General features: G+C 40.0%; 1 protein-coding gene across 1 annotated transcript; it reads right to left on the reverse strand.

The window, feature by feature from the left end:
• Nucleotides 1-1,775: 1,775 nt before the first annotated feature.
• cd82b (CD82 molecule b) lies at nt 1,776-23,697 on the reverse strand. Its single transcript, XM_026175700.1, has 9 exons — nt 23,518-23,697; nt 15,126-15,198; nt 13,981-14,053; nt 9,217-9,341; nt 7,316-7,390; nt 5,705-5,800; nt 4,769-4,942; nt 3,376-3,459; nt 1,776-1,924 (listed from the first exon to the last, which is right to left on the reverse strand). Exons 2-9 carry the CDS (start codon nt 15,186-15,188, stop codon nt 1,847-1,849), a joined length of 768 nt encoding a protein of 255 aa, XP_026031485.1. The 5' UTR covers nt 15,189-15,198; nt 23,518-23,697; the 3' UTR covers nt 1,776-1,846.
• Nucleotides 23,698-24,615: the final 918 nt, after the last annotated feature.

Consider the following 24,615-nt stretch of genomic DNA (forward strand, 5'->3'; position numbering starts at 1 on the left):
GAAAAAGTGTACAAAGTATTCTAAACATTAAGGAAACCTTCATTTTTCTTCAACTTAAATTAATGTTTTCAATTTGGCAGCTCACGCAGTAGAAGCTGACTGTAACAGCTTTTAATCCTCTGTAATTACAGCGTGTTGAACACGCTTTCGAAGGCTCATGAAAGTGCTCATTAACCATAAATTGAGCTATAATAGTGTATTGAAGTGAAAAGATGGGATTTTATGGAGAAGACGGCTAAAAAAACAAATGAGGAAGAGAAGAGGTTTTGTAAAAAGTATTTTTAGAGAAGAAAGTATAAGTGGGAGAAGAGTCAGTTTCTGAATATGTAATAACTTACAACTTTTTTTGTCTTTCCTTTTTCTCACGGACTGATACTATAAACTAACTTCTTGGAAAACAGTCACGCTCTGAAAGAAATCCACTGTGGTCACACAGCTGCTAAAAGACACACGAAAAAATGACTTTTCAAAATAAAAGCCAAGAGCTGTGTGTAAGTTCAAAAACAACCATGCCATGTTAAGGAAATGAAAATATAGCTTTAAGACTGATGACAATTTACCAAGGGATCCAATTTCTCCGATTCAGACCAAAATAGTGCTGACAGGCAGCCGTGCTCTGCTCTTCATCAAGAACCGAAGGAACCGAAGAACAATAGGACGTCTTAAAACAGGAACATGTGGGTGAAAGCTTTCCCATATAAAACGCTGACCGAGCACTCAACATGCCACGATCACTATCTAAAGTCATATATACAGCTGTTTAAAAACAACAAAAAAGAACAGATAACATGAAAATACTAAAAAAGAACATAAAGAAATAAAATATTCACTCAACACATCATACGCATACGTACTTCAAACAGAAAAGTTCATTTCGAAGAGCCGCTCATTACGAATCATGCGTACCCGAAAGGAAGACAGACATGAGATGATGGGTAGGCATGAGGTGGAGCCGGTGGTGGGTGTCAACAGAGGGCTACTAGGTACGAGGAGTTGACGACAGAAGCCAAAACCTCCACCGCAGCAGCCATGCCCTGCATCCATCCTCCACCCACTGCACCAAAAATACCTTGAGATAGTAGCATGCGCCCTCCCATTTTCCTCTCATCTCCGTGCCTTGAAGTCAGAATAACTGGCTCTCAGCTAACTCAATATCACTAAAGTGCTCTCTTTCTCTCACCAGTTAACCCTGTAGCGCCAGGTGTACATTTGATACATGAGTTTTTGAGACTTCTACATCATCAATGCATTGCACTTTTTTTTTAAAGCAACAGAACATTTTTAAACATAAAAAATGGCTGTGGCAAAGATGATACCAATTTAAATGCTTACACGCAAATTAATACTTCCTTTTATTTAAAAAAAATGTGTCTGAATTTTCAATTAAGACACAATAAATGAAGAATTTTCTGGCAGTTTTCTTATGACTTTACAGGGTTAAGCGCATCACTGAGGTCAGCCAAGGGGACACAAAAAAAAGAAAAAAGACGACGACATACAAATGAACACTTGCATAGTATCAAACGCCAGAAGCTTCCATCAAAAATAAAAACAAATAAAATGAGGAAAATTAAGTAACTTTTCAACTTACGGTCCACAAATATATCACACTTGAGAAGTGTGTGTGTGTTTGTGTACATGTGGGCGTGAGAAATCTGTACAGCTGTGCAGACATGAGAAGCTCAAATGGTGGAGACAGCGGTCATTTGTCTGTGTGTGTGTGTGTGTGTGTGTGTGTGTGTGTGTGTGTGTGTGTGTGTGTGTGTGTAAGACTGGGCTGTGAGGAGAGAGAGAGGGAGAGTCCGTCCATCTGTGTGTGTGATGTGAAGCTGGCTCCAGCATCAGCTCAGTACTTCGGCACTTTGCTGTAATCTTCCCGGCCAACGTTCTTGCAGAGACACATGGAGAGGATCATCCCGAGGAGCTGGAGGAAAGAGGAGTTGTCGGCTTAGATATTGCATTTGAAACTGATGAGCAGAGTGTGCACTCAAACATGCAGGTGATAAAACCAAAGAATTTCTGTGTATTTACAACAGGCTACAATTATTGAACCACAGGCTTTGTTTTTTTCTCCAAGTCTGTCTTGAAACAATATTCACATACTTTAGTTATGTCCACTGCAGAGCTTCAACCGCACATGTCCATTTACGCTGGCATGAGAAACGTGTTTCCCCAAATTCTGCTTTAATGTAATGTACCCTTAACCCTAGTTTAGCTTCAAAAAAAGGGTATTTTTTAAAAATATTGTACACTGTCTTTTAATTTAAAATTTTTTAATCTGCTGTCCGATTTATTTTCTTTTTAAAATTTTGCATTGTGTCAGCACTTTGTGATTCCTGTCTGTGAGACGTTTTGGAAACACTACATATCCAGTCTTAGTTTGAAAACGACAGCACCGTGTTTTAGTCTAAAACGGCAGAAACTGAGACTACTGGAAACATTATTATATAGAAAAAGCAGGGACAGATACTACATAAATAAACACTGCTTGCTTTCTGTTCTGAGGACCTCAGGCCTCTCGCTTTTGAGCCATGATTCACAACCTCAGATGTCAGGATCGTACTTCAATACCTCCCAGTTTTTTTAACGTAAAGAGCCAGATTCTAATTTCACCTTCAATTTTACTGCAAATTCTAAAGGTTCAAACACTCTCCTCCACCTACATTTATATATTATTCAAAAAAGGTAAGCTATATAAATAAGTTTTTGGTTTTCCTAAAACTTTGGAGGTTTTGTTTTCTAAAGGCTTCTTCACTTTCCTTTTAGTGCCTCTGACATTCAGTTAAAGAGGAAGGAGAAGCTTTTCTTTTTAACCAAACTAGATTCTGCCTACAAGAGTTATGTACACATGCTGGCCAGCTGTTTCACTCTGCTTCCAGCTAAGCTAACTGGCTGAAGCCAGAGGTGTGGTAATGAAGACCAAACTTTTAAAGGAACAGTACATGTGGCACCTGGGTGTAGGATTAAGCTGCTGTTGTCGGTGTAGTTACACATTCACCTAACAAAACAAGCAAAAGATCCATAAAGGAAAGACCTCGAGAGAAGGCACAGATCTTCAACTTGAACTCAAACCCACTTTGGTGACCTTTTGTGAATGAGGAAGGAGTTAAAAGTAGCCTATAGCAGTATATATGGAGGATTATAAAGTCTATCTACTACGATAATCTAAACACATATGTTTGCTTTCTGCCATCGTTGTAATGAACAAATATAATTTAATGCATTTATTTATCTTGTGTCTGCCTGACCTAACTTGAAACTGTATACCAGCTACGATCCAAGCAAACGCAGACATGGTGCAGTTAAAAACAAATATACTGGCAGCCTTAAGGCACTCTTGATAAAAATCAGAACAGGAAGAGGCGGATACTGTACCTCCACGACTGCCACGGCAGCACAGATCCCCAGAATAACTCCCAAGTTATCCTTTAGCCATGTTTCTATGGTGGTTTTACAGCCCTACAGGAGAGAACAAGAGAGGGGGGGGGGACATGCAGAGAGATGAATGATTACAGGATCACAGCCGGACATGAACTGAGCCTTTTGAAAGCACAACTGTTAGCTCTGGGTTGAGCCTGTGAGGGGAAGAATAACAGGTTTAGCTTAGCCGAGGAAGGGAGCGACTGGGGAGTGTAAAGTTTCTCAAACACGCAGACCAAACAACAGAACGGTGGAGTTGTACTGCTGTTTGGATAAATCAGAGCAGTATGAACAATTTGCCTCGGCTGCCACCGATCACGGCGCTGATTGAGTTTAACCACAGTCGCACACTGAGCTGCCAGTCTTAGTCAAACAGTTCTGTAAAGATTAAAGGTGTGACGTCTGTGTCATCTCCCTAACCATGGCCTAGACTTAAAAACAAAACAAAAATCCAAACTGGTGGGTTTTCATTTTGAAACGTGTAACTTTTGCTCTGTTTATGTCTACTGTCCATTCTGCTCCACAGTTTTAGGACCCTTAAAACAGAGTTGTGTTTTAAGATCTCCACCCAGTCTTAGTCTGAAAGCTTCAGTAATCTGTTTGCTAAGACTACTGGAAAATTCAACTCCGACATCTACTTTACCTTAATGCTGATTGGGCCTTATCAGACACAAACATTAAGTGTTAAAAATCGTTAAATTCCCTAAAACAAAGAATCATAAATTAAAAATCATTCCTATGCTTACGTGCAGCTGCAAAGTACTTCAAATAAGTCTATACTTCTTGTAGTACACATCCAATCAGTAAGTAAGATACTTTTTAAATGCAGTGATAATAACTGTAGTAAAACTCTGATGACAGCAGATCATCTGCCTCCATTTCATCCCATCCCCAACATTCGCCTATGTCACAGCAACCGTCTACACGTCCTCCTTCACTACATCCATGAATCTTCTTTGTGTCCTTCCTCTTTTCCTTTGTCCAGTGTATCCACTAACCCTCCTCTGCACATGTCCAAACCATCTCAGCCCTGCCTCTCTAACGTATAAAGGCCGAATCAAACATGCAGATCATCAATTCCTTTTTTTTTTTAAATACTGTGATATTATTAATTTTACTACAGTATTTTGGGGCTGTCCCACTGCCTGGAGAAAACATTAAAGAAAATACCAAAAAAAAAAAAAAAAATAATAATAATAATAATAATAATAATTTGTATAAGCAGCAATATCATGGTATGGAAATAAAACAATTTCAGTCTAGGTTGTATAATTTAACAGTTGCTCGCCTAATTTTCAACTCTTAGCGCACAGACAGGAGGCTGCAGACTTTACATTGTGTTATTTACCGTTTCATAAACAGGTGGATCCGAGGACAAGGTTGAACACAGGCCTGCTAGCGCCTTATCCACTCCAGGCAAGGAATCATTACGACAGGAGCAGGAATACTGCACCTGGGTGCTGTTCTTGACCACAGGGTTCTCAGACCAGTTGCCCGGCCCAGTAAAACCACAGCATTTCATCTGGTAATATGGGAGAAAGTAAGGATGTGAGACAAGTTAGAAACACAAAAACCTCCACAGAGGATGGATTGAAAAGATTTTGCTGCATTTTATTTCTTTAAAAGAGACAAAAATGAATTGGAAATGAAACTGGATCCAAAATTAGCAAATCCCTTGGCTCTGTGAATGAGTACTTGTATTATGATATTTGAGAACAATGTATTCTTGGCTGCTGCTTTCAGAAAGACCAGGAGGAAAGAGGCTTGGCAAGAAAGAGGGAAAGGTGGAAGAAGAGAGGGAAGAAACTGGGTACAGGCTGATTAGTTTAATGAGTTAGTTCATCCAAAGTGCAAAGCATACACATATTTTCACGTATCCCTCAGATCAGTTTTATTTGTATAGTTCTGAAAAGGCTGTCTCCAGAAAACGGTGGATGTGATGGAACTTAGGGAGCCCACCGGATTGGATGAAAGTTAAGTTAGACGAAGGCTGCAGGTTACAGACCTACAACTATTCAGCACAATTAGTCTCTCCTGATGTATGGAAAGCTGCAATCACACCGTTAGCTGCTTGCATGATAATTGTTGATTGAGTTACGCATTAAAAGGGATAGAAAAGCTGCTTATAATGTATTGTAATGTGATTCTTGAAGAATTATTTAGAGTAATCACGCCTGCCACCAAAACAATCCAAACTGAAATCTAAACAAATGTTGTTGTTTTTTTTTTTTGGGGGGGGGGGGGGGTCGACAAGGCGTGGAAACACACTGAAGCGTCAACTCACCGTCCTCTGAATGTAGTCCAAGGGGTGCTCTGTGGTCCTGTTATTGGGGTAGGTGATGATCACAGTCTTAATAATGCTGTCCATCTCATATGCCAACTGGAATTGAATACGAGTATATTATTATCAGTGTCTAAGAATCAGAAAACACACCATGGCTGTACGTAAATAAAAGTGCTTTTTATTTTAGGCATTAAAAAAAAGGTTGAACACCAGCCAGAGAGGGGAAGTGAAACAGTGGTGATGAAGGAAAGCAAATAAACAAGCAACAACCCCCCACAAATCCCACAGATGATCGTTCTTTTCCAAATTTTTAATTTATGCTTCTTCGAGCACCGCCGCAGTCGGTTCTTCTATGTGACGTCTCTTGCTGGGCTCAAACATTGTTCAAATACAGCTTAGCAAGAGAACGACTCCGTGTTTATGTGTGTACGACCACAGAGCGGTGGCAGAGATGCAGCTTCTGAGGCTCTACAGCGAGAGCCTCACCCTATTCTGGGAATGGGCACCACCCTGCCCTGTGGTGAGCCTTAAACACAGGGAGGGTGTCTTGGGCTACAGATACGCAGATACACATGTACGTACACATACATGCATATAAATGCTGGAGGGCTGAAATAGCCACCACCTATCCTGAGCGCAGTGGTGAGGTTTATCAAGGGAAAGGCTTTTTATGTCTTGGAAAAGAAAGGCCATGTTTAGAGAACAAAACCGGTTTTAGATGTTTATGTGCTCCAACTTAACACTCCCTTTAGAACAACACAAAGGTGGTGCTATTACTGGTTTGACCTGTATAAGAAAGGTTTTAAGGGGGGAAAACATTAAAACATCAGGAGTTCAGAAAAACACATTTACAGCTACGCAACAGCTTTTTAAAATTTAATCCAATACGTTTTGAAAATCTTAAGCTGTTTTTTGGTGTTGTTTGTCATGGTTTTTATTTTAGCCAGCTTGTGTTTTAATTCAAGCCCCCCTGCCGAGCTAATAACATCTATCAAAGGATTAAACTTTGCCACAGTTTGGTTGCTGTTGTTTAAAACTTTTTTTTCACCCAGAAATGGGTGACATGATAGTTAATACGATGACAATTTCTGCCTCTGGGGTGAAAAGTACTAACGTATAGAAGATGAAGACAGACTTATTTCATATGATTAAAGCTTTAAAAACATCATTTAATGCGATTCTCCAGCACACTCGCTCCACATCACTAATATGATGACGAAAGCCTTCGATTACAGCAACCTACAAACTACTTCCGGTACTGTTATCACATGTCTCCTGTCCTCCTTCTTTATCTCACTTTTCACAATCCAATCACATGACACAAACTCAAACTGAAACTTTCCATTTGTTGAACTTTGGATTCCTTACAGGTTAATGTACACACAGCCAGCGAAAGCTGTGAAGGGGAAACAAGTACCCAGTGGGCCCAAACTGTACTAGTGGGTGGAGGAGTGGTAGGTGGTAGAATGCACGAGAAGCGGGGGAAACAGGTTAAATTAGGAAATATGGTAAAAATAAAAAAGGAAACAAATATAACACAAAAAGAAAGAAGATGTGAAAAAAAATATAGGGGAAGAGAGTAAAGCAGGATCAACTAAACTAGCTTCTTACCCGATCTCTCTGGAAGTAAATGAGAACTCCAGCAGTGATCTGGGCAACGAGGATGAGGAGGAGGCAGGTGAAGTACTGTGAGGGGACAAAGACGTATGTCAGTTTTACATAACCACTGATAAGAGATGAAAAACACCGATGCAAATCTTAAAGCAGATAAAATAATTATTTTTTTAACAGGAGTGAATGAAGTAAGAAAGCTTGTATTGGTGAACATATATCTGTAGTTCCCATCAGCTTTGCACAGTTTCACAGCAAGTTTCAGGTAATTATAGGCTGCTGGTTTAGTTTAGGTTTTTTAATTAGTAGCAGCAGGAAGACTTTCAACGAACACTAACATATCCAGCCACACGCAGCTGATAGATAGAAAATAGATTATTAAGTCCTGAATATCATGAAACTCGGTTATTTTTGGGCAGCCAAAACACCAAAACAAGTGTTGACACTTTTTCTGAATGAAAAAAAACCCCCCTCTAAAAACAGATTCAGAAGAATTTAATGAGGCCAATCTCACGTTAAAGCTTATCTTCTCAGACATGGCTGCTTTGGTCCCGACAAGTTCCAGCATGAATGCTGTTTTTAGATCTTATTCCGTGCTCTATGATTAAACCACAGACCTCAAACTTGCACAGAGGTCAAACTTTAACTTGTCTTTTCAAATCAACCTGAAGTTTGTGTCAGACTCCACAGTTTCCAAGCCCTAAGGCAAGTGTGTGGGGAGAGGTGCGAGACCGAGGGCATACTAGTCACTTTAGTTTCCAACATGGTGCACAGTGAATTCATTCCCTGCGGTGAAACTGTCAACGTGGAGCTCTATTCGAACTTTCTGGGGCTTCTGAAGAAGAACATTCAGCAGAAGTGATGTGAATTATGGTGCATGTCAGCCAGCCATCTCCTGTCAGCTCAGAGCACACTCAAAACGCAGAAGTTTCTGGACCGCTCACCAGTTTTGCTTCCCTACATTTTCATCCTTTTCACGAAAATGACAATCAAGTTGCAGGTCCACTGTTATGACACACAGGAGGTGATCCAATGAATATTGCAGAGGCATAAATGTAGAGTCATAACAGGACTTCGACTAAGATAGCAGCCGTGCTGAAAACAGTGTAGGAGACGATTGTGAGATCAGCCAACAGTAAAGCTTATAATGTTTATAATCTGGACCTGTTCTCTTAACTTTTTTTATTGCATCTCATCCTCACACAGTTAATGTACTGAATAGATAGAAAGTAAACAAATTATCAACTCTAATAAATGGAAATTTATTCACATGTAACAAATAGAAACAAAACAGAATAAGAGAAAAACACTTTTTGGGCAGACACATCCAGCTTTTCCAGTCTTCCCTCAGTGTGTGTGTGTGTGTGTGTGTGTGTGTGTGTGTGTGTGTGTGTGTGTGTGTGTGTGTGTGTGTGTGTGTGTGAGTGAGAGAGAGAGAGAGAGAGAGGCTCTACTGCCAGCTGGTCACTGTCACTGGAAGAAGTAGGTCACAGCAGTTATTCAGTTAACCCCTTGCAGGTTTAACACTGTAGGTCACGCACCCATCCCCACTCTTGTTGTATCCCCTACATTTTACTGGCTTTATCCCCATCCCCCCCACCCCACCACCTGTAAATCCACACATGCTGTGATAGCCTGGCAGCACACATTTAGCAGAAATGCTGAAGGGTTTTAATGTCAGCAGGAATATACCACATGTTCTTAGCCTTGAGAGCTCAAGCAGGTAGGTGAATGTTTCATTAAATAAAATTAAGCTTCTGTGTGTTTAAAACGATAAGAGAATAAATATAAATAAGTAGGAAACAATACCTCGAACAGTATTTACTGTTTTAATTATGCACTCGATTGCAGATAGAGGCAAAAGAGATTAAAAAGAGTTTAAAGTCAGTGTAGCTTCTCACCAGACCCAGAAGACAACGGACTTCGTAGATGGATCCAATGCAGCCAAAGAAGCCCATGGCCATCGTCAGGGAACCCACTCCGATGAGGATGTATGAGGCCACTTTCACAGTATCTGATGATTCCTCTGGAGAAGATGGAAACAATCAGGGGCACAGAAAGAGATCAACATATAGAATTCCTGAGATCTAAAAGGGTGGCACAAACATGATTTTTATGGTGACAGGCCCCTGACTTCTGTTCTTTTTCTCCACTAACTGTAATACAAATGCAACTGTGTCTAGCAGGCCAAATGAGACAGACTTTTGCACCACATATGTGGGGGCCTTTTTACTTCTGCAAACACATTTTTACACACACAGGTTACGGTTAGCCAAACCTCGTTCACCGAGCAAATTTTCTATGTTGAAATCATGCAAGCTTTTGTGTGAGAACACATTCTTTTCTCACACAAAAGGTTTTTCTCTCAGAGTAGACTGAGACAAGTCAGTGTGTGGCGAGATAAATTGATTTCCCTTTCTGGTATGTAGAGTGGGAGGGATTCTGCAGGAGGAGGGGGCCGGCACTGGGAAGGTTGGAGAGGAGATAAATTGGAGCCATTATGTGACTCTGTGTGTTATCTGCTTTGGAAGAGCTCCAAAGACTCCAAGCTCAATCCACAGATGAGGCTAGATTTTGAGCTCTGTCAAATGGCTCCATCTTATCAAGGATTCCTGGGCCAAGCAAACAAAACAGCAAATCAGATAACTCACTCGCGACAGTTTGGTAAAAGAGCTGACAGACAGAAAGGCTCTGACACCTCACCTCTAATATCTGTGAATATATTTCTGTGTTGCTTTTCTTTATATGTGCTCTGTCAGATGCACAGTCAATATTAATATCTCTGAAGATTGTTAAAATCAAGCTAAACTTTATTACTCTACTTTATGACTGCAAAGAAGGAACATTAGCTCTTCTTGAACTAGCACCATGTTACTTTGAAAACCTCCATGATACACTTTATCATCTGCACTTATCGGAACAGGATGCATCATTAAACAAAAATAAATAGAAAATCTTTATGGCTGCAGCACATTTTCATATCCTGTCTTAACTATAAATAATATTTTATAGCTCACGCAACTTGTCAGAACACTAAATGGAAGCCTTTACAGCATTTACAGTAATTTCTTGTTAGTACTGAAACACCTTTAAATACGTGATATAAACTTACCAAAACTATGAACAAGATGTGACTGAATGCATGTACACTGCTGATTCGACATGGGCTACCATAACAGTGTATGCTGTGGTGGTTTAAGAATACTTTCTGAAAGTGATGAGGTCACCGTGTATCGAGTGTTTATGAGGTAACATTAAAAGGGAGGCAGACAACCATGTTGTATGTTCTATATCCGGTATTCAGCTGGGGCATGTTATTTCTGTCTTTCTCATAACCGCACGCCCAACCCTCCCCTCACACACACACACGCAACCAACTAGTAGCTGCAAAAGCAACAGATGTCCACGGGTTTCAGTAATTAACCTGAGGGATTTAGGGACATGCATAAAAGTATACAGTAGGTACAGTTAGGAGCCGGAGCGAGAACATTTAGCAACACTAAATATATTAATGCAAGTAAGAGATTTCTAAGGCTCTAGTTAGAGGTGCAACAAATCAACATTTACATAGTCAGACGAGAGAGAAAAGCAAAGAAAAAGTTACATGACACAGCAAGATATGTGCCGACATTTTGCTTCCTATATTGTCATCATTACATTTATTAGTGTAATTCAACGCACTGAAGGTTCACTTGAAGAGTATGCAGCTACAGTGGACCGCAAACATGTATTTTCCATGTAGATGGTAAACCGGTGTGCTATGATTATTAACTACAGAGTTTAAATTAGATGTTCTGTGTGTGGTTTTCATGCAGCCCGGTGTTTACGCAAACTAATAACATACACCCAGAAGTTTGAGGAAGTGCAGTGCAACTCTAATGCAATAACATGGGTATTTGTAAGAAGCAACATTTTAGTTCACAAACAGAATTATACAATCATGTAGACATCCAAGCCTCTGTATGAAAAATGTCACCAAACAGAATTAAAGCTGTATATTTTAATTAGCCTGCATAATATAAAATGCAGGCTAATTTCAGTTAACGGAAATGTTTCAACACACTTAGTTTTAGATTGTTAACATAACTCACTACAAAAACCTTGGCAGCAGCTAACTGAAAAACACAATCGGGGTACTGAGTCTGCTTAGTTCTTCTTTCCATCTTTTCATCACACATTTAGAAAAATGAAGCCTTTTTAAATAAAAAACAAAACAACAGTTTCCTTGTACTCCTAAGACCAGTTGCAGGTGTTTCAAAGGTTGCAGCAGCAGAACAGAAACTGTTCTTTACAAGCTTCCTGCATCTGTGTGCTTCTGGAGTAATACCAAAAACATAGCATCCTCCTGCAGTCAGCATGTATTAGCCTGGTTACTGTGCTATTCTGTCATCTACTCTGGCAAGTTTCTATGTAGGTCTCTGTTAGATATTCTAAAATAGTTACTTCAGTGGTTTCCATGGAACTTTCCATTTAAAGAAGGAAAACTCATGGTGCCCTTCAAGACGGCTGGCAAGGGAGAGCAGGAGTTAGGATTGTTTGGTGCTGCAGGTCCTTCTGTAAACATGACCGAAGCCACACACTGAGCTTCCATACAGATGGCGAAAAGTCATACTTGACTATACGCACAGGTTTAAAAATTAAACACAGGCAGATCAAGTTTTTTTTCCTTTACTTTGCTGAATTCTGAGTTGAAAGAGTCCAAAGAAAATCTTTTTCCAGCATGTTCTCTTTTTCTCTCCCTGTGCCTCTGTAAAAGTTTCGGAATTAATATGAAGCACATTTCCAAACAGTGCTTTGGCGCGCTCTCCGTCTCACATACCGCTTCTCCCTGACTCCCAGGCTGACTTGTCTAAATAATATGCACGCTGTATTTTAGCAAACGCCAGCAAGATAAACTGAAGGCATCATGTTACAGTAAACTATTAACATCAGTGCTCTGATATAGGCGAGTATATAGTGAGGGGAAGATGTCTTTTTTAACTTAAAAAGAGGGGGGGCAGGGGCGCCTGAAACCACAACATCCTCATAGTTTCCCTGCCTGAAGTCACTGGGACAGCTGCAAAGGCCTTTGCTAATATAACTCATAAAGAATGGAAACTAAAAACACAAAGATCCTGTTTATAGGCAGACCAAGCTTCTGAGGGGAATGCACAAGAGTCAATAAACAGAGCTGGCTGGAGCTTTTGTTCTTCTGCAGAGTGATACGATATTTTCTGTGAGGTTAGACATCCAAGGCGGAGCAGAGTTTGACCAGTCCATGGTATAGGGAACATAAATACAAGTAGGGGGGGCGGTCATTAGACTCCTCCTAGCACAAATAAGGTATGAATGAATCATGCTATCTCTTGGGGAACAGCTGGATTATCACAACAATAGGCCTGAGGCTGAAAAGGATGATGCACACTCTACTGCCTTTATTTCCTGAAGGCCTAATTTGAGATAACCAAACTCAGCTGAACAACAACCTTGGACTCACTAAGTTTTAGGACAATAAAGGTCAATTCTAGAGATTGTTTTGATCAAACTCTACTCTTTTCACAAACAACCGATCAAGATAGCAAATGAAAAAATAACCCCAAACTTCCAACAAAAATACAGATGACTTCTGCTCTACTTGACCTAGAATTTTCTCATCTCATTATCAAAGAACTCAACTTTTATTTTTGATCATTCAGACTTCTATTTAGTCCATTAATCGTACTTGTTAAAAATCACTGGAAAGTTCAGCCGATGCCGTAAAACCAAACAATGCAAGGCGCCGAAACAATTAACAAAACAGTAATTAATCTAATTTGACTGATTCAAACTGAGTCTGTCTAAGAGCAGTAAATCTCACAGCCCTTCTAGCCTGGCACAGTGAATCAGGTCACAACCACTCATCAGAGGTTGAGTTAAATGGAACATTAGACCCTGCTTTGGCAAACACGACATATGCAGATCTCCTATAGGAAAGAGGTATCAGAGTCACGTAGAAGAAAGTGCTGCATCTGACTTCCAACATGTACCAAGTTGCCAGACAATAAAAAGAAGGAATTTCTCTTTACAAACTGAGAAAAAAACTTGACTGCTGCTCTTGGAAATGCTCCACTTGGGATGAATACACTGAAAGCATTTATAAAAGAGATTTATGGCAACTAAGAGTTTCCATCCGTGGTTCTCTGCTTTTTCAGGCAAATCTGGACATGGGCTTCATTATGCTTTCTCCAGTCTTCTTCACAGTAGTTGAAGACGTTTCTATCTTTAAGAAAGCTGATAACTGCAATAATAACGTATTTCTTACTATGCAGTGTCTACAAGTAGATATGTGAGAACATCTGTACAAGTGGGAAATGTTATCTAGCACCTCTGCCATCTGTAGGACTAAGAAAACGGGCAAGTTCAAAGTGTGGAAAGTGGAGGAGGGGGATACAACTGCCATTTTCCACCCTAAGATGAAACCTTTTAAGATGCCCTAGTAATCAAGAGCCCGTCATCCCCCCTGAGTAACCCACTTCTCACAGATGTGCCTGTCAGTGTGTGTCTGTATCTCTACAGGGTGCACAGGAAGTCATCAACATTCATATGTGAGTCACACTTTTAGTAAGGTGTGAGCAGACCCTCGTGACCTTTTAGGAATGCGCCTCAGGGGATAAAATTTGCATTAGTTGTAGAGAGGAGGTACTTACGTAGGACAGCAATGAAGCTCTTGTTATCAAGCAGAACCCACAGTCCAAAGCCCAGGATAAGGGCTCCAAACACCTGTGGAGGTGACAGAGAAAAATCAGGCACAATATGTGCTCTAATGTCTTACACACGGTTTGTAGTTGGTTTGTTTTTTTCTTTTTTGCTCTCTTGGTCTGTCACATGTGGGATACATCTGATTGCATCTTGTCCCTTGTGTTTCTGTCTGCCTTTCTCTTTCTCTCATAACAACATTTGGAAAGAAACAGGATGTGGAGGCAGTCATTCCACAGGCTTTTCTCACAATTAACATCAGTATTCATAACAGAACTGGAAACTGGAACATAGTGTAATTGGTTCCTTAAAGCCTCCAAAAATTATCAGATTTACTTTATATACCCTTGTAATGAGGCTATGAAGCTGAGACTATCAATGTAATTAAGCGGGGCCTTGTTTGGAAATTGTGGGGCACTGTAGAGGGGGCAAAATTCTCAAATAAGAGGCTCTGTTGATTCCCCAGCTATCCACTTGTATCGTTGCCCCTCCCCAACCTCCCAGCAGTAATTAAAGCCTTCGTTAAGAGCCGTTCATTTAGAGAGACTCTTGTGCTCCCGGCAGCCATCATTAGCCCTCCACTTCCTGGCTTCCCCTAACCTCCCCTAGACTAATCTGTCCACATGGACAAACACTGACACAGACACACACGCTTCCTATTAGACACCAGTGGCGCATTCACATCAAAAGGTCTGCATCAGGTTTACAGCCACAGACCCACTAGAAAGGTCTGGACATCCCCACAGAGTTAGTTTTAGGAGTCTGGGGTTGTATGAACCTCTGGACTTTATGTTGTGACCAGCCCAAGCGACTAGGAAACAAACAGAAACCATCTGTTGTAATTTAGACCTGACCGAACTTCATATCTCCTATCACAGAGAGAGTCACAGCGACATTTCCCTGTGTATCTCTACCATCCCCTGGCAGCATCTGACAGTTATTCAAATATAACCCTGAAAGACATCATGCAACTCTAAGTGCGTCATAAGTGTAGGATGCAGCATACTCGTCTGTCTAGCTTAGCTAAACAAAACTGCTGACAAGGTGAAAGTTGGGTTACTCTAACAGTGTGTGCAATGCATGTGCAGATACTTACAAAGAAGAGGAGGTTGAAGAGAAATAGAAAGTATTTGGTGACTGCAACGCATCCTTTCCCCATGGCTGTGTTTCTGGGAGACAAAAGAGAATTTATTGGCTATTAACGTCAGAGAGTTATATCACAGTAAAGCGTGGGCAAGACATTAAAAAAAAAGAAAAAAAAGAGAGAGAGATCACAAACCGACTCAAGATGAAGAAAAGACAACAAGGAAAGTTAGCTTTGAGTCAAGGACGTCGAGAAATCTGCACAGCTGGATTCCTGATTAAACACAGCTTCAAATCTTCAAAGCAGCGTCAGCCTAGTTCATTTTTAAACAGTCACATTTCTCCAGGCTTAAATAGCTCAACCGACCAACTTATTCCCTCTTTTGTGCGACAACTGCTGCCCTGTTGTTGGAAAATATCGTGTTTTTGCAGTAACACTTGTTAATGAATGCAGTTGCGTTCTTGACAAACAAGAAGAACCACCCTGGTTGGAAAGAGCAGCAGGAGGACCACCACAAAGTGACGAGTGGTGAAGTCACGACGGCTATGTGGAGAGGATGACGGCTCGTGTGGTTACGTGTACTACTATCTCAAATCGAGAGAGACTAGACCAACCTACCAACTGCTATAACACAACACGGAAACAACGAGTTTGGTTAGCAACAGTTTTTTTGCAGTGAATTTTATGAAGGAGCCTATATGGTATAAAACTACAACCAATAAACACACGACCGAACACTGCTGTGATCACATCCTCGAGGAAAGGCCTTCACTGTCTGATATTCTTGGTTTTAGAATAGAATATCATCAGCTGCACTGTTTTACAGTAGTTTACCTCATGCTCACATGCAGCCTGTTTGGGTTTCATACATACACAGAGTGCACTTGGTGACTTTTCTCAAAGTAATTTTTTCCCTTTAAAAAAAAAAAAAGAAAGAAAAGAAAAAAAAAAAGTAGGCCAGGCCAGCACCACACACTCGGTACACTTCATGAAGCCTCCCTGGTAACATGATTCAGCCTGAGCAGAACCAGTCCAACGGCAATATTCACCACAGCTTTCTCATACTAAGGAAAAACAGGAAATATAACCAGCTATTGTGGTTATTCGAGGAGTCTGAGATACAACATGGAGGCACTTGTATATCTCATGACAAGCTCTCTCTTCCTGTGTCACTTATTTCATCTAAACCTTCTTCCAGTATCTGTAACAAGTAATCATGTATTTAGTTCTTTTTTCTTTTGCCTATGTTAACCAACAGTTCAAATTAACAATATGTATCTTGTAAATCCACTCAAATGACTTGCAAATGAAGACTATTTACTTTGCTGACATCTCTTAATCACATCTCGTTTCCTCTTCACTTGATAAGAAGTCTGTCTACAGATTATGCCTAAAGGAAGCTGCCGTGTTTTTCCAGACACTGTGTATGTCAAAGAAGAGAACATGAAAATTAATTATAGCCTAAAGATAATATGAAAAATAGGTTCTGCTCAACAATACTCGTTGTTAGTTAAACTTAGCCGGGTCAGATCTATGATACGTGTCACTGCCTCGCTCTCTCCTCCTCCCCCATTTCCTGTCTATCTCCTTCACTGTACAAATAAAGCCAAAAGCTACAAAACAGACTTAAAAAAAAAAAAAAAAAAAAACCCAGCAAAAAACAACCAAACCCCAAAGCTTTGATGCTGTTCAGTGTAGTTCAAACTGGTTTTACCATCAAATTTCATTTGAACTGCTGGTAACTATCACATGAGTGAGTTACTTAGACTACACAAACATAAACACAGACAAACAAATACTTCAGATTGCTTTCTGAAGAATACTTTCAGATTCAACATGCTTTCGTGGTTTTAAGTTGTTTGTCAGATACACAGTCTGTAGAGCAGCTCTATCAAAAGCCTTTCAATATTATTACTTATTAAATGTAGCATAAAAATACTGATAGAAATACCAACACAATTTCATATTTACAAAGCTACACACAATGCAAAGCCCAAACCACACAGCAGATACCCTTGCAAAGTAGATAATCCTTAAAGGAGATTGTTGGTCTTTATGTCTAGATGGTGAGCAGCAGCGGGGATTAAAAAAAGGCTTAGTTATGACAACCATTGTTTGCTGACTGAGCCCCCAGTCCATCTTAAAACAGTTCCCAACAATGCCTCAATGCTACTTATTATATTTCTGAAACAACAAACATAAATAAGATAACGTGCTAGCTAGGGCTGCCACGATTTGTCGACTAGTCACGATTACGTCGACTATCAAAATCGTCGACGACTGATTTAATAGTCGACGTGTCGTTTGAAGCTTTGTAAGATCGCAAAAGACGCAGGAATAATAGCAGGATTTAAGAGTGTAATAACGGACTGAAACAGAAGATGGCAGCACAGCATGTACAAGGATGCCAGCTGCCGTTAAACCCCGAAGAAGAAGAAGCAGCTGTGTCCCAGAATTCATAGCGCGGCCCAGTTTAGTTTCCAACAATGGCGGTAGCTAGTTAGTTTTAATATTACTCTTATTATTCTTTCTGGGTCACAAAATAAACGTTTAACATATTTTCAGGCGAGAATGTAGCTGTGTAAACCTCAAATATCGGCTCAGTTTATCAGGACACCACATATTTTCAAAAGCGCTCCGACGTTTTCGGAGACGTCTGTTACCCACTAGCTCGATAGCTAGCCGGGGGCTAGGTCACTAGCGCCGTGAGAACACCGGACTCCCGGCAAATTGTTTTCAAACCCACCGCCATCTTTCGAGACTCAGGTTAAATATATATGAGTCACTTAGATAAATTAAAAATGTTGTTGTTTGGCTTTTTTTTTTTTTTTTGTATTTTATTTGTTCCTGAGTAAATCGGTTTGTCTGAGATTAAAGTTATAGTTTTTACACAGCTGAATAAACGTCAAGCAGACAGCTGATTATCAGAAGTGTGAGATGCTGGAGAATATACTCCGGTGTCCTGTTATATTTTAGATAGCAAGGAGTTTATTAAACTTTACCGAAACAATCTGCAAATTTCATTAAAATTGAATTGAATAAACTATCATCTTGTCTTTATTTTTAGTTAGCACCTTAAAAGCTTAAAGCTGTAAGCTAATGATAGTTATATAAGAGCAGATGCTGCTGGTGCAATAAGCTGTAGTTTTACGTCCAGTGGATGATGATCTGATTAGTCGACTAATCGCATATATGATCGGTGACTAGTCGACTATCAAAATAATCGTTTGTGGCAGCCCTAGTGCTAGCCTAATTTATTACGAGGCAGTAACTGAGGTTATACTCTTTTGGGAGTATAGCTTTCATAGAAGCTCGCACACTGACAAGATCAAGTTGAAAATGCATTTAGAGAATTCTTATTGCGTAGCTTACACAGTCAAAGCCAATCACAGTTAACTTCCTGGAAGCATGTGAAAATAAAGGCTCGGCAGTGGAATGGGAAGTGGAGCTAAACAGCCACCCAGGAGTGGGATTTTAACCATTCATTACAAGTAGAAAATATATATATGCTGCTGCTGATGTCAAAAGGCAGTTTACTTGAAAGGTTATTTTTCATCTCTCCAATTTGAACTAGGTGAAGGCTCAGCTTGGTGTAAAAACAATGTGCAGGATAGAAAAAAGAAAAATTCCCCTGAATAAAACCGCGACAGAATTACCTGAACTTCCCGGCCCCGTGATCTCACACATTTTTTCCCCCCTCTTTACATCCTCCATCTCCCTCCCTGTGGTTTGGCGTAAGGTGCGAACACCTACTAACAGTATTTTGGGTGCAATAAAAGGTTAAAAGCATTACGCTGAAATAAGTGTTTGTACAAAGGGTCAGTTCACAAGCATGGGTTACAGAGACGAGACAGCACGAATGGCAGATGGCAGCAACTGTGTCTGAAATGGACCCAGCATTGATCAGCTATGGTCGTGTTGAACACAAAACGTCAGGCAGTGTGCCAAGCTCCCTCTACTACCTCCTCCTAACATGGGTCATATTCCCATTTAATATGACCCACTTACGCATCTGTGAGGCCACAGTGTTGGAACGAATGAACCAGACACCATCCTGGTACTACTAAAGCTCTCAATATCGTGCCAGAATCCTGCTTTAACATTTCAAAAACTGTTGATCACCATGCACGAACAGGTTGTAGGTTGTTTACTGCTGCATTTCAGTGACAAAAGAAAACATCTTCAAAATGCATGCATTCCTAGAAACAGCCCCTGGAGTAAAATCCGCCTCTGCGGTCTGCTGGTCAGAGAATCAGGGCTGCTAGTATTGATAGCTTTCGTCAACATGTTATTTTTTATGTCTATGAAAGTTTTTAATTCGCCTGAGTCATGGGGTGTCGGTAATATAGACGATGTTTTATCAGTTCAGTTGCTTTATTAGTTGATACACCTCAGTGGGTTTTCAGGGATGGAGGGGATTTCCCATTTTGCATCTATGTAATGACAAGCTGTATGGCAAAAGAAATCAGTAAACTCCCCATCTGTGGTTGGGTGCCTGGTACCTACCCACGTAAATGAAAATGATGACACATCTGTGGCAACAAGACTAAACACAGATTTGGTCTACAGTCACTATATCATGTAATTGACAATGTTTTTATCCACCCATCCAACCATATCAAGTCACATCATTGCCAATAAATCAGAGAGATTTGTTCCCATTTCTCGGTTTCTAAGAACAGCCAAGGGGTTGAGGTTATCAGATGTGTGATCACAGAATTACGTCTTTGTTTTCTGGGGTGGGGTTCTACTGTTTCTGGTTTTCTATTCAAAGCTGAGTGTGAAGTGGTGTGGGTGAGATGTGCACCTCTAATTGTGATGTCATGGTTTTTGGCCGGAAAAGTGGTCAAATCCCTGCTCCGGTTTGAAAGTAAGCTCCTCTACTTGAGGTAGCAACTTTTAAGTATTTATACAAGTGGTGAAACAGTGGAGTCCAGCATTGTCAAATAAATGTCGATATACTGGTCAAGATTCCTACAATCTACGGGCTGTGAGCTATGAGAGAAAGGACAAAATCATAGATACAAGCAGTAGAAAGGACTTAAAGTGTCTGAGCTCCCCCTTAGAAATAGCGTGATGACTCCAGTCACTCGGGAGAGGACAGAGTATGACCAACGTTCCTCTACATCAGAAAAGACAAAAGGGGGGAGGGGGGGGGGGGGGGGGGGGGTTCGGACATCTGACTAGGATGCCTCCTTGTCCCATCCTAGTCAAGGTGTTTGAGAGATTTTCTAGGGCAGATACAGGACATTCAGCAGAGATGTCGTCTCTCAGCTGGCTTAGGAACACCAAGAAGAGCTGAAGACAGTGAGGATGGACAGGAAGAGCTATATTTACACTGCTGTCCTCATGACACGGACCCTTACAGGTCATAGAAAATGGATGAATGGAATTTTGTGAGATGACAGATTTCAAATTTCCACTTATGTGACATTTAAACTGTCAGAAACCAAAAAAAAAAAAAAATCCCCCACTATTCAGTAGAAAAGATGAGGCATTTATGGCAACGAGACAATCATTTTGTGTATAAACGAAACAAAACAGAGTAGCAAAAAACCCCACCAAACTCTAAATTCAATGATAAATAACAGCAGCCAAATGAAAAATAATGAATGGGAAGAAAGGAATCTAATTTTAACAGAATTAAATATCAAAGTTTAATACCAGCAGAAATTCTTTTGACATCCTTAGACCAAGAAGAGTCAAAGAAAAAAAAAACAAGAACAAAAACAAAACTGTAATTACTAATCTATTAACACAATGATTTGTGGTGCAACAGCAGTGGGAGAGGGGTTTTTTTTTAGAGAGACTTCTGTCTGGGAGGTATTTTGCCAGAAAGTTCTCTTTTCTAATACATCATTTTTTAGTTTTCATTGGTAGTTTGGTCCACTTTTTAGAAAGCCCTGCTGGCATATATTCTTAGTTGCTGATGACCTTTACAGCAAGTCATCAATACCTGTTATGGTGCTTCCAAAATTAGATTTTATTCTGTATAGGCTCTATAGGTCCAACAAAACCACTGAGTAACTCGATTACGTCAATCTACAACTGTTCTCCAAACCCTGAAGTACAGTTTAACAAATTTAACAATTTGTCCAATCACAAATACTTCCAGAATAAGCAAACACTCAAAATAGTCCCTTACTCTACTCTACATTAAACTTTAGAGAGAGGCGTTTGAGCCCAGGCAGGCACTGAGAATTCATTTGCCTACTCAGACTTCAACTTCTTCTCGTACACCACAAAATTGCTTAAAGGCATACCACAAATGCAGAAAGACTGCAAGACTGTATTAACTGGATGTTACCTAGAATTTCAGTAGCTTACTCATTGCTTCCACTTCAAACTATCTCAGCTTACAATTAGGGCTGTTGCACTGAGAGAAATAAAACAGTTACTAGGCCCCTAACATGTGGAAGGACCACCCAAACCCTGGAATTACAGCACCATTTTTTGGATGTGTTTTTTTTTTTTTTTTCCCCCCAGTGCTCCCACAGAGCCTCCACGGTGAAAAGTGCAAAAGGTTTAGGCCACTCCTGCTGGAGAATGGCCAAAAATGTTTCTGGTTCTTCTTGTTCTTCTTGTTCCATAGACAAGTATCAGAGCACTTAACTAGCTGGATTAATGAAGAGAAATGTATAAAATTCGAAAAACAGCCCCATCTTCTCAGATTACAGACAATATCAGACACAGACTCAATAAGTGGGTAATTAAAAGTTATTTTATATCCACCACGAATACTGGCTACTGTGTAAATAATACGTTTTAGTGTCAGTGCGTCACCTGTTTTGTTTTTTTTACTTTGAATATTCAGACCACAAGTTTATTGGGATTTATTAAGATCAACATGGGAGAAGATTTTGATAGGAATTGTTGGAAACTAATTTACTTTAATTACAATTCATTTTATTTAGGGATTTATTTTCTGTAATCTTTCTGTGTATGTGCCAGATGTAGAAGGCTTCCACCTGTATGTTTTGTGCTCACAGTATAACAAAGACGTGAAAACTTTGAACTCTTTTACCCTGAAGCTTCACACTGTAATTACTGCATTAAGGGGATGAACTGTGCTCAAATTTCATATTTAAAAAGACTTTGATGCTGATAATCTTGATAACTAATAACCACTTCACATCAGTTATTATAATTTTCTGATTAGTATGTGTTTTATGTGCACTTTGCTTTCAATTCAGTTTAGTTTCAGTTTAATTCTTGTTTTTTGGCAATTTGTTTACTTTTCGTTTCAATACTAGCTTTTCTCAATTTTTAAACTGTATTAATGGAAAATGTCAGAGGCAGGATTTAGCCACTACTGATCTATTAATATTTAGGGGTGGCTGTAGTTCAGAATGTAGAGCAGGTCATCTACTAATTGGAAGACTGGTGGTTCGATCTCTGGCTGCTCCAGTCTGCATGCCAAATATCCTTAGGCAAGATACTAACCCAAAGCTGATCCCCTTTTTAAATGCAGTTGAGCCTCAATAAACACATCTATCAATGTCTTTGCCAAATTTAAATAAAAACTAAACTAAAAATATTTTCCCTGTAATTCTATTTTAGTTCATTTTTGTTTTGTGTTATATTTCAGTTAACTAAAACTAGATGTGAAAATATATTTGAGTGAACTATAATAGCTTTACTTCACATGCTTTCACGTGTTTATTATACCGATCTGGCATGTGAGACCACATACGTTTGGGCCCCAGATTTCATAGGTACGTCACTGGTCTTAAACGCTTTAAACTTTGCATTACGTTGCCTCATGTAAAAAAAAAAAAAAGAAAAAAAGGGGGAGTTGTTTTATTAGTTTTTTTTTTCATTTGCTCAAGTGTAAAGTCTAAAAAAATAATCACAAAATACCAATCATAGCAATTATCCACACTCAGCCATTTTTTCAGTGTCCAGGAAGGTCGAAATAATGTAATTACACCATGTCGAAAGCAGAACCTTGAACATCTGTTTTAACGTTTGCCCAACAAACACGTACAGCTCTCACACAACATATTAAAGTCAATACACCAGCATTAAACGTGCACAAACGACAAAAAGCGAGGACTTGAATCTGGCTGAAAAAGTATTTTTACATCTGAATGACTCCTGGGACTGAAACTCTGGCTCTGCCTGACACTGAACACAGCATCTCGTGTCTTTCACGGCTAGCTGACCGTCCACTGACCAGCTCCTCAAATTTCCCCGACAAAATTAACTACTCACTCTATTAACAAGTTTCCAGCAACTTTAACAGAAAATAAACGGCCCATAAAGACCGTTGTAAACTAAACAAAAGGTCTCCAAACAAAGTACAAAAAAAAGGGGGCATTCCAACGGCGTGTTTTCACAAGCTAGCGCGGGTAACTCTGGGGTTATTACTAGCTAGATACACAAAAACATCGCAAACACTTACTTTGCGTCTCTGGAGGTGCTCAGAGCTGACAGAGGAGTCTACCGTTGAAACAGAGTCTGGTCTCGGAGTGTGAGAGAAACAAATGATGGTGTCTGTCTGACTGGTTTGTGTGTGGTTTATGTGCGTGAGGGGGCAAATTCGTTACACCCACATTTTTAACCCTCTCCTGCCTTCCTGGTGCAACACAACTGCAGGTGTGTTTTTTAGTTCTTTTATTACAATTTCACAACCTCAACCTTGTGAGTTTTTCTTTTGTGGGTGTCTCATTTACACAACGGGCACATTGTTTTCTTTTCTTCATCAGGAGAAAACAAAAAAACAACAAAAAAAACCCAAAAACCAAACCGCATTCAACTTCCTGTCAGACATTGCATTTGCGCAGTTTACAACGGCATCTAAGAAAACAGTGTAACACCTGTAACACCTTAGCAATCAGTAAAGGATTTTCGTGGCTTTTTCTGCGGTTGCAACTGCAGTTTCATTCGCAGCGGATGCCAAATGTGGGGCCCAGCATTAGACGAAGCACCGTCTTCTGATTATCATCAATCTTATTACCCTGATAGCGTCAAGACTGTGCGTTTTGCAGACATTTTGCAACTTCTCTTAAACTCTCACGAGAGAAAAAGACTTAAGCCCCAACAGAAAATATCAGTCTAGATATTTTCTCGTTTAGAGAATTGTCTGTATACAAAGACTTTATAAAGTAATGCAGATTATACCAGCACACGTGCTGATGGTTAAACTTGACGAAACATTTCACACAGCTTCTAAATGAGTCATTGTATGTCACCCCCAAGCAGTAAACCAGGGTTCAATAAATGAAATGGGAAAATGTGGGGCGAATGCATACAAAACCGGGGCACATGGGAGCCTTTTGCCTATAAACAACCCTAACTACGCACACGTTTCCACAGCCACACAATCCCTCTTTTCAACCTTTGCACGCTGTGCGTGTGTGTAAAGAGGTAAGAAGAGCCCGGGGAAAAGGTGAGACCTGGAATAGTATGTAGTCGAGCTGGAATTCACCGAATTATATTTGTGCAGATGATCGTGTTGTGACACGCTCGACAGAAAACACCAAACAAAGCGCGGGCTTGC

Source organism: Astatotilapia calliptera, chromosome 7, assembly GCF_900246225.1.
Source record: "Astatotilapia calliptera chromosome 7, fAstCal1.2, whole genome shotgun sequence".
Classification (NCBI taxonomy): Eukaryota; Metazoa; Chordata; class Actinopteri; order Cichliformes; family Cichlidae; genus Astatotilapia; species Astatotilapia calliptera.

Excerpts from the sequence above, each read along its gene's own strand:
- cd82b (XM_026175700.1), bottom strand. The coding sequence starts at position 15,188 with ATGGGGAAAGGATGCGTTGCAGTCACCAAATACTTTCTATTTCTCTTC. Across the intron at positions 4,943-5,704 it reads TGGACTACATTCAGAGGACG|ATGAAATGCTGTGGTTTTAC; the intron begins GTGAGTTGACGC and ends CCATATTACCAG. Across the intron at positions 3,460-4,768 it reads ATCCACCTGTTTATGAAACG|GGCTGTAAAACCACCATAGA; the intron begins GTAAATAACACA and ends TCTCTCCTGTAG.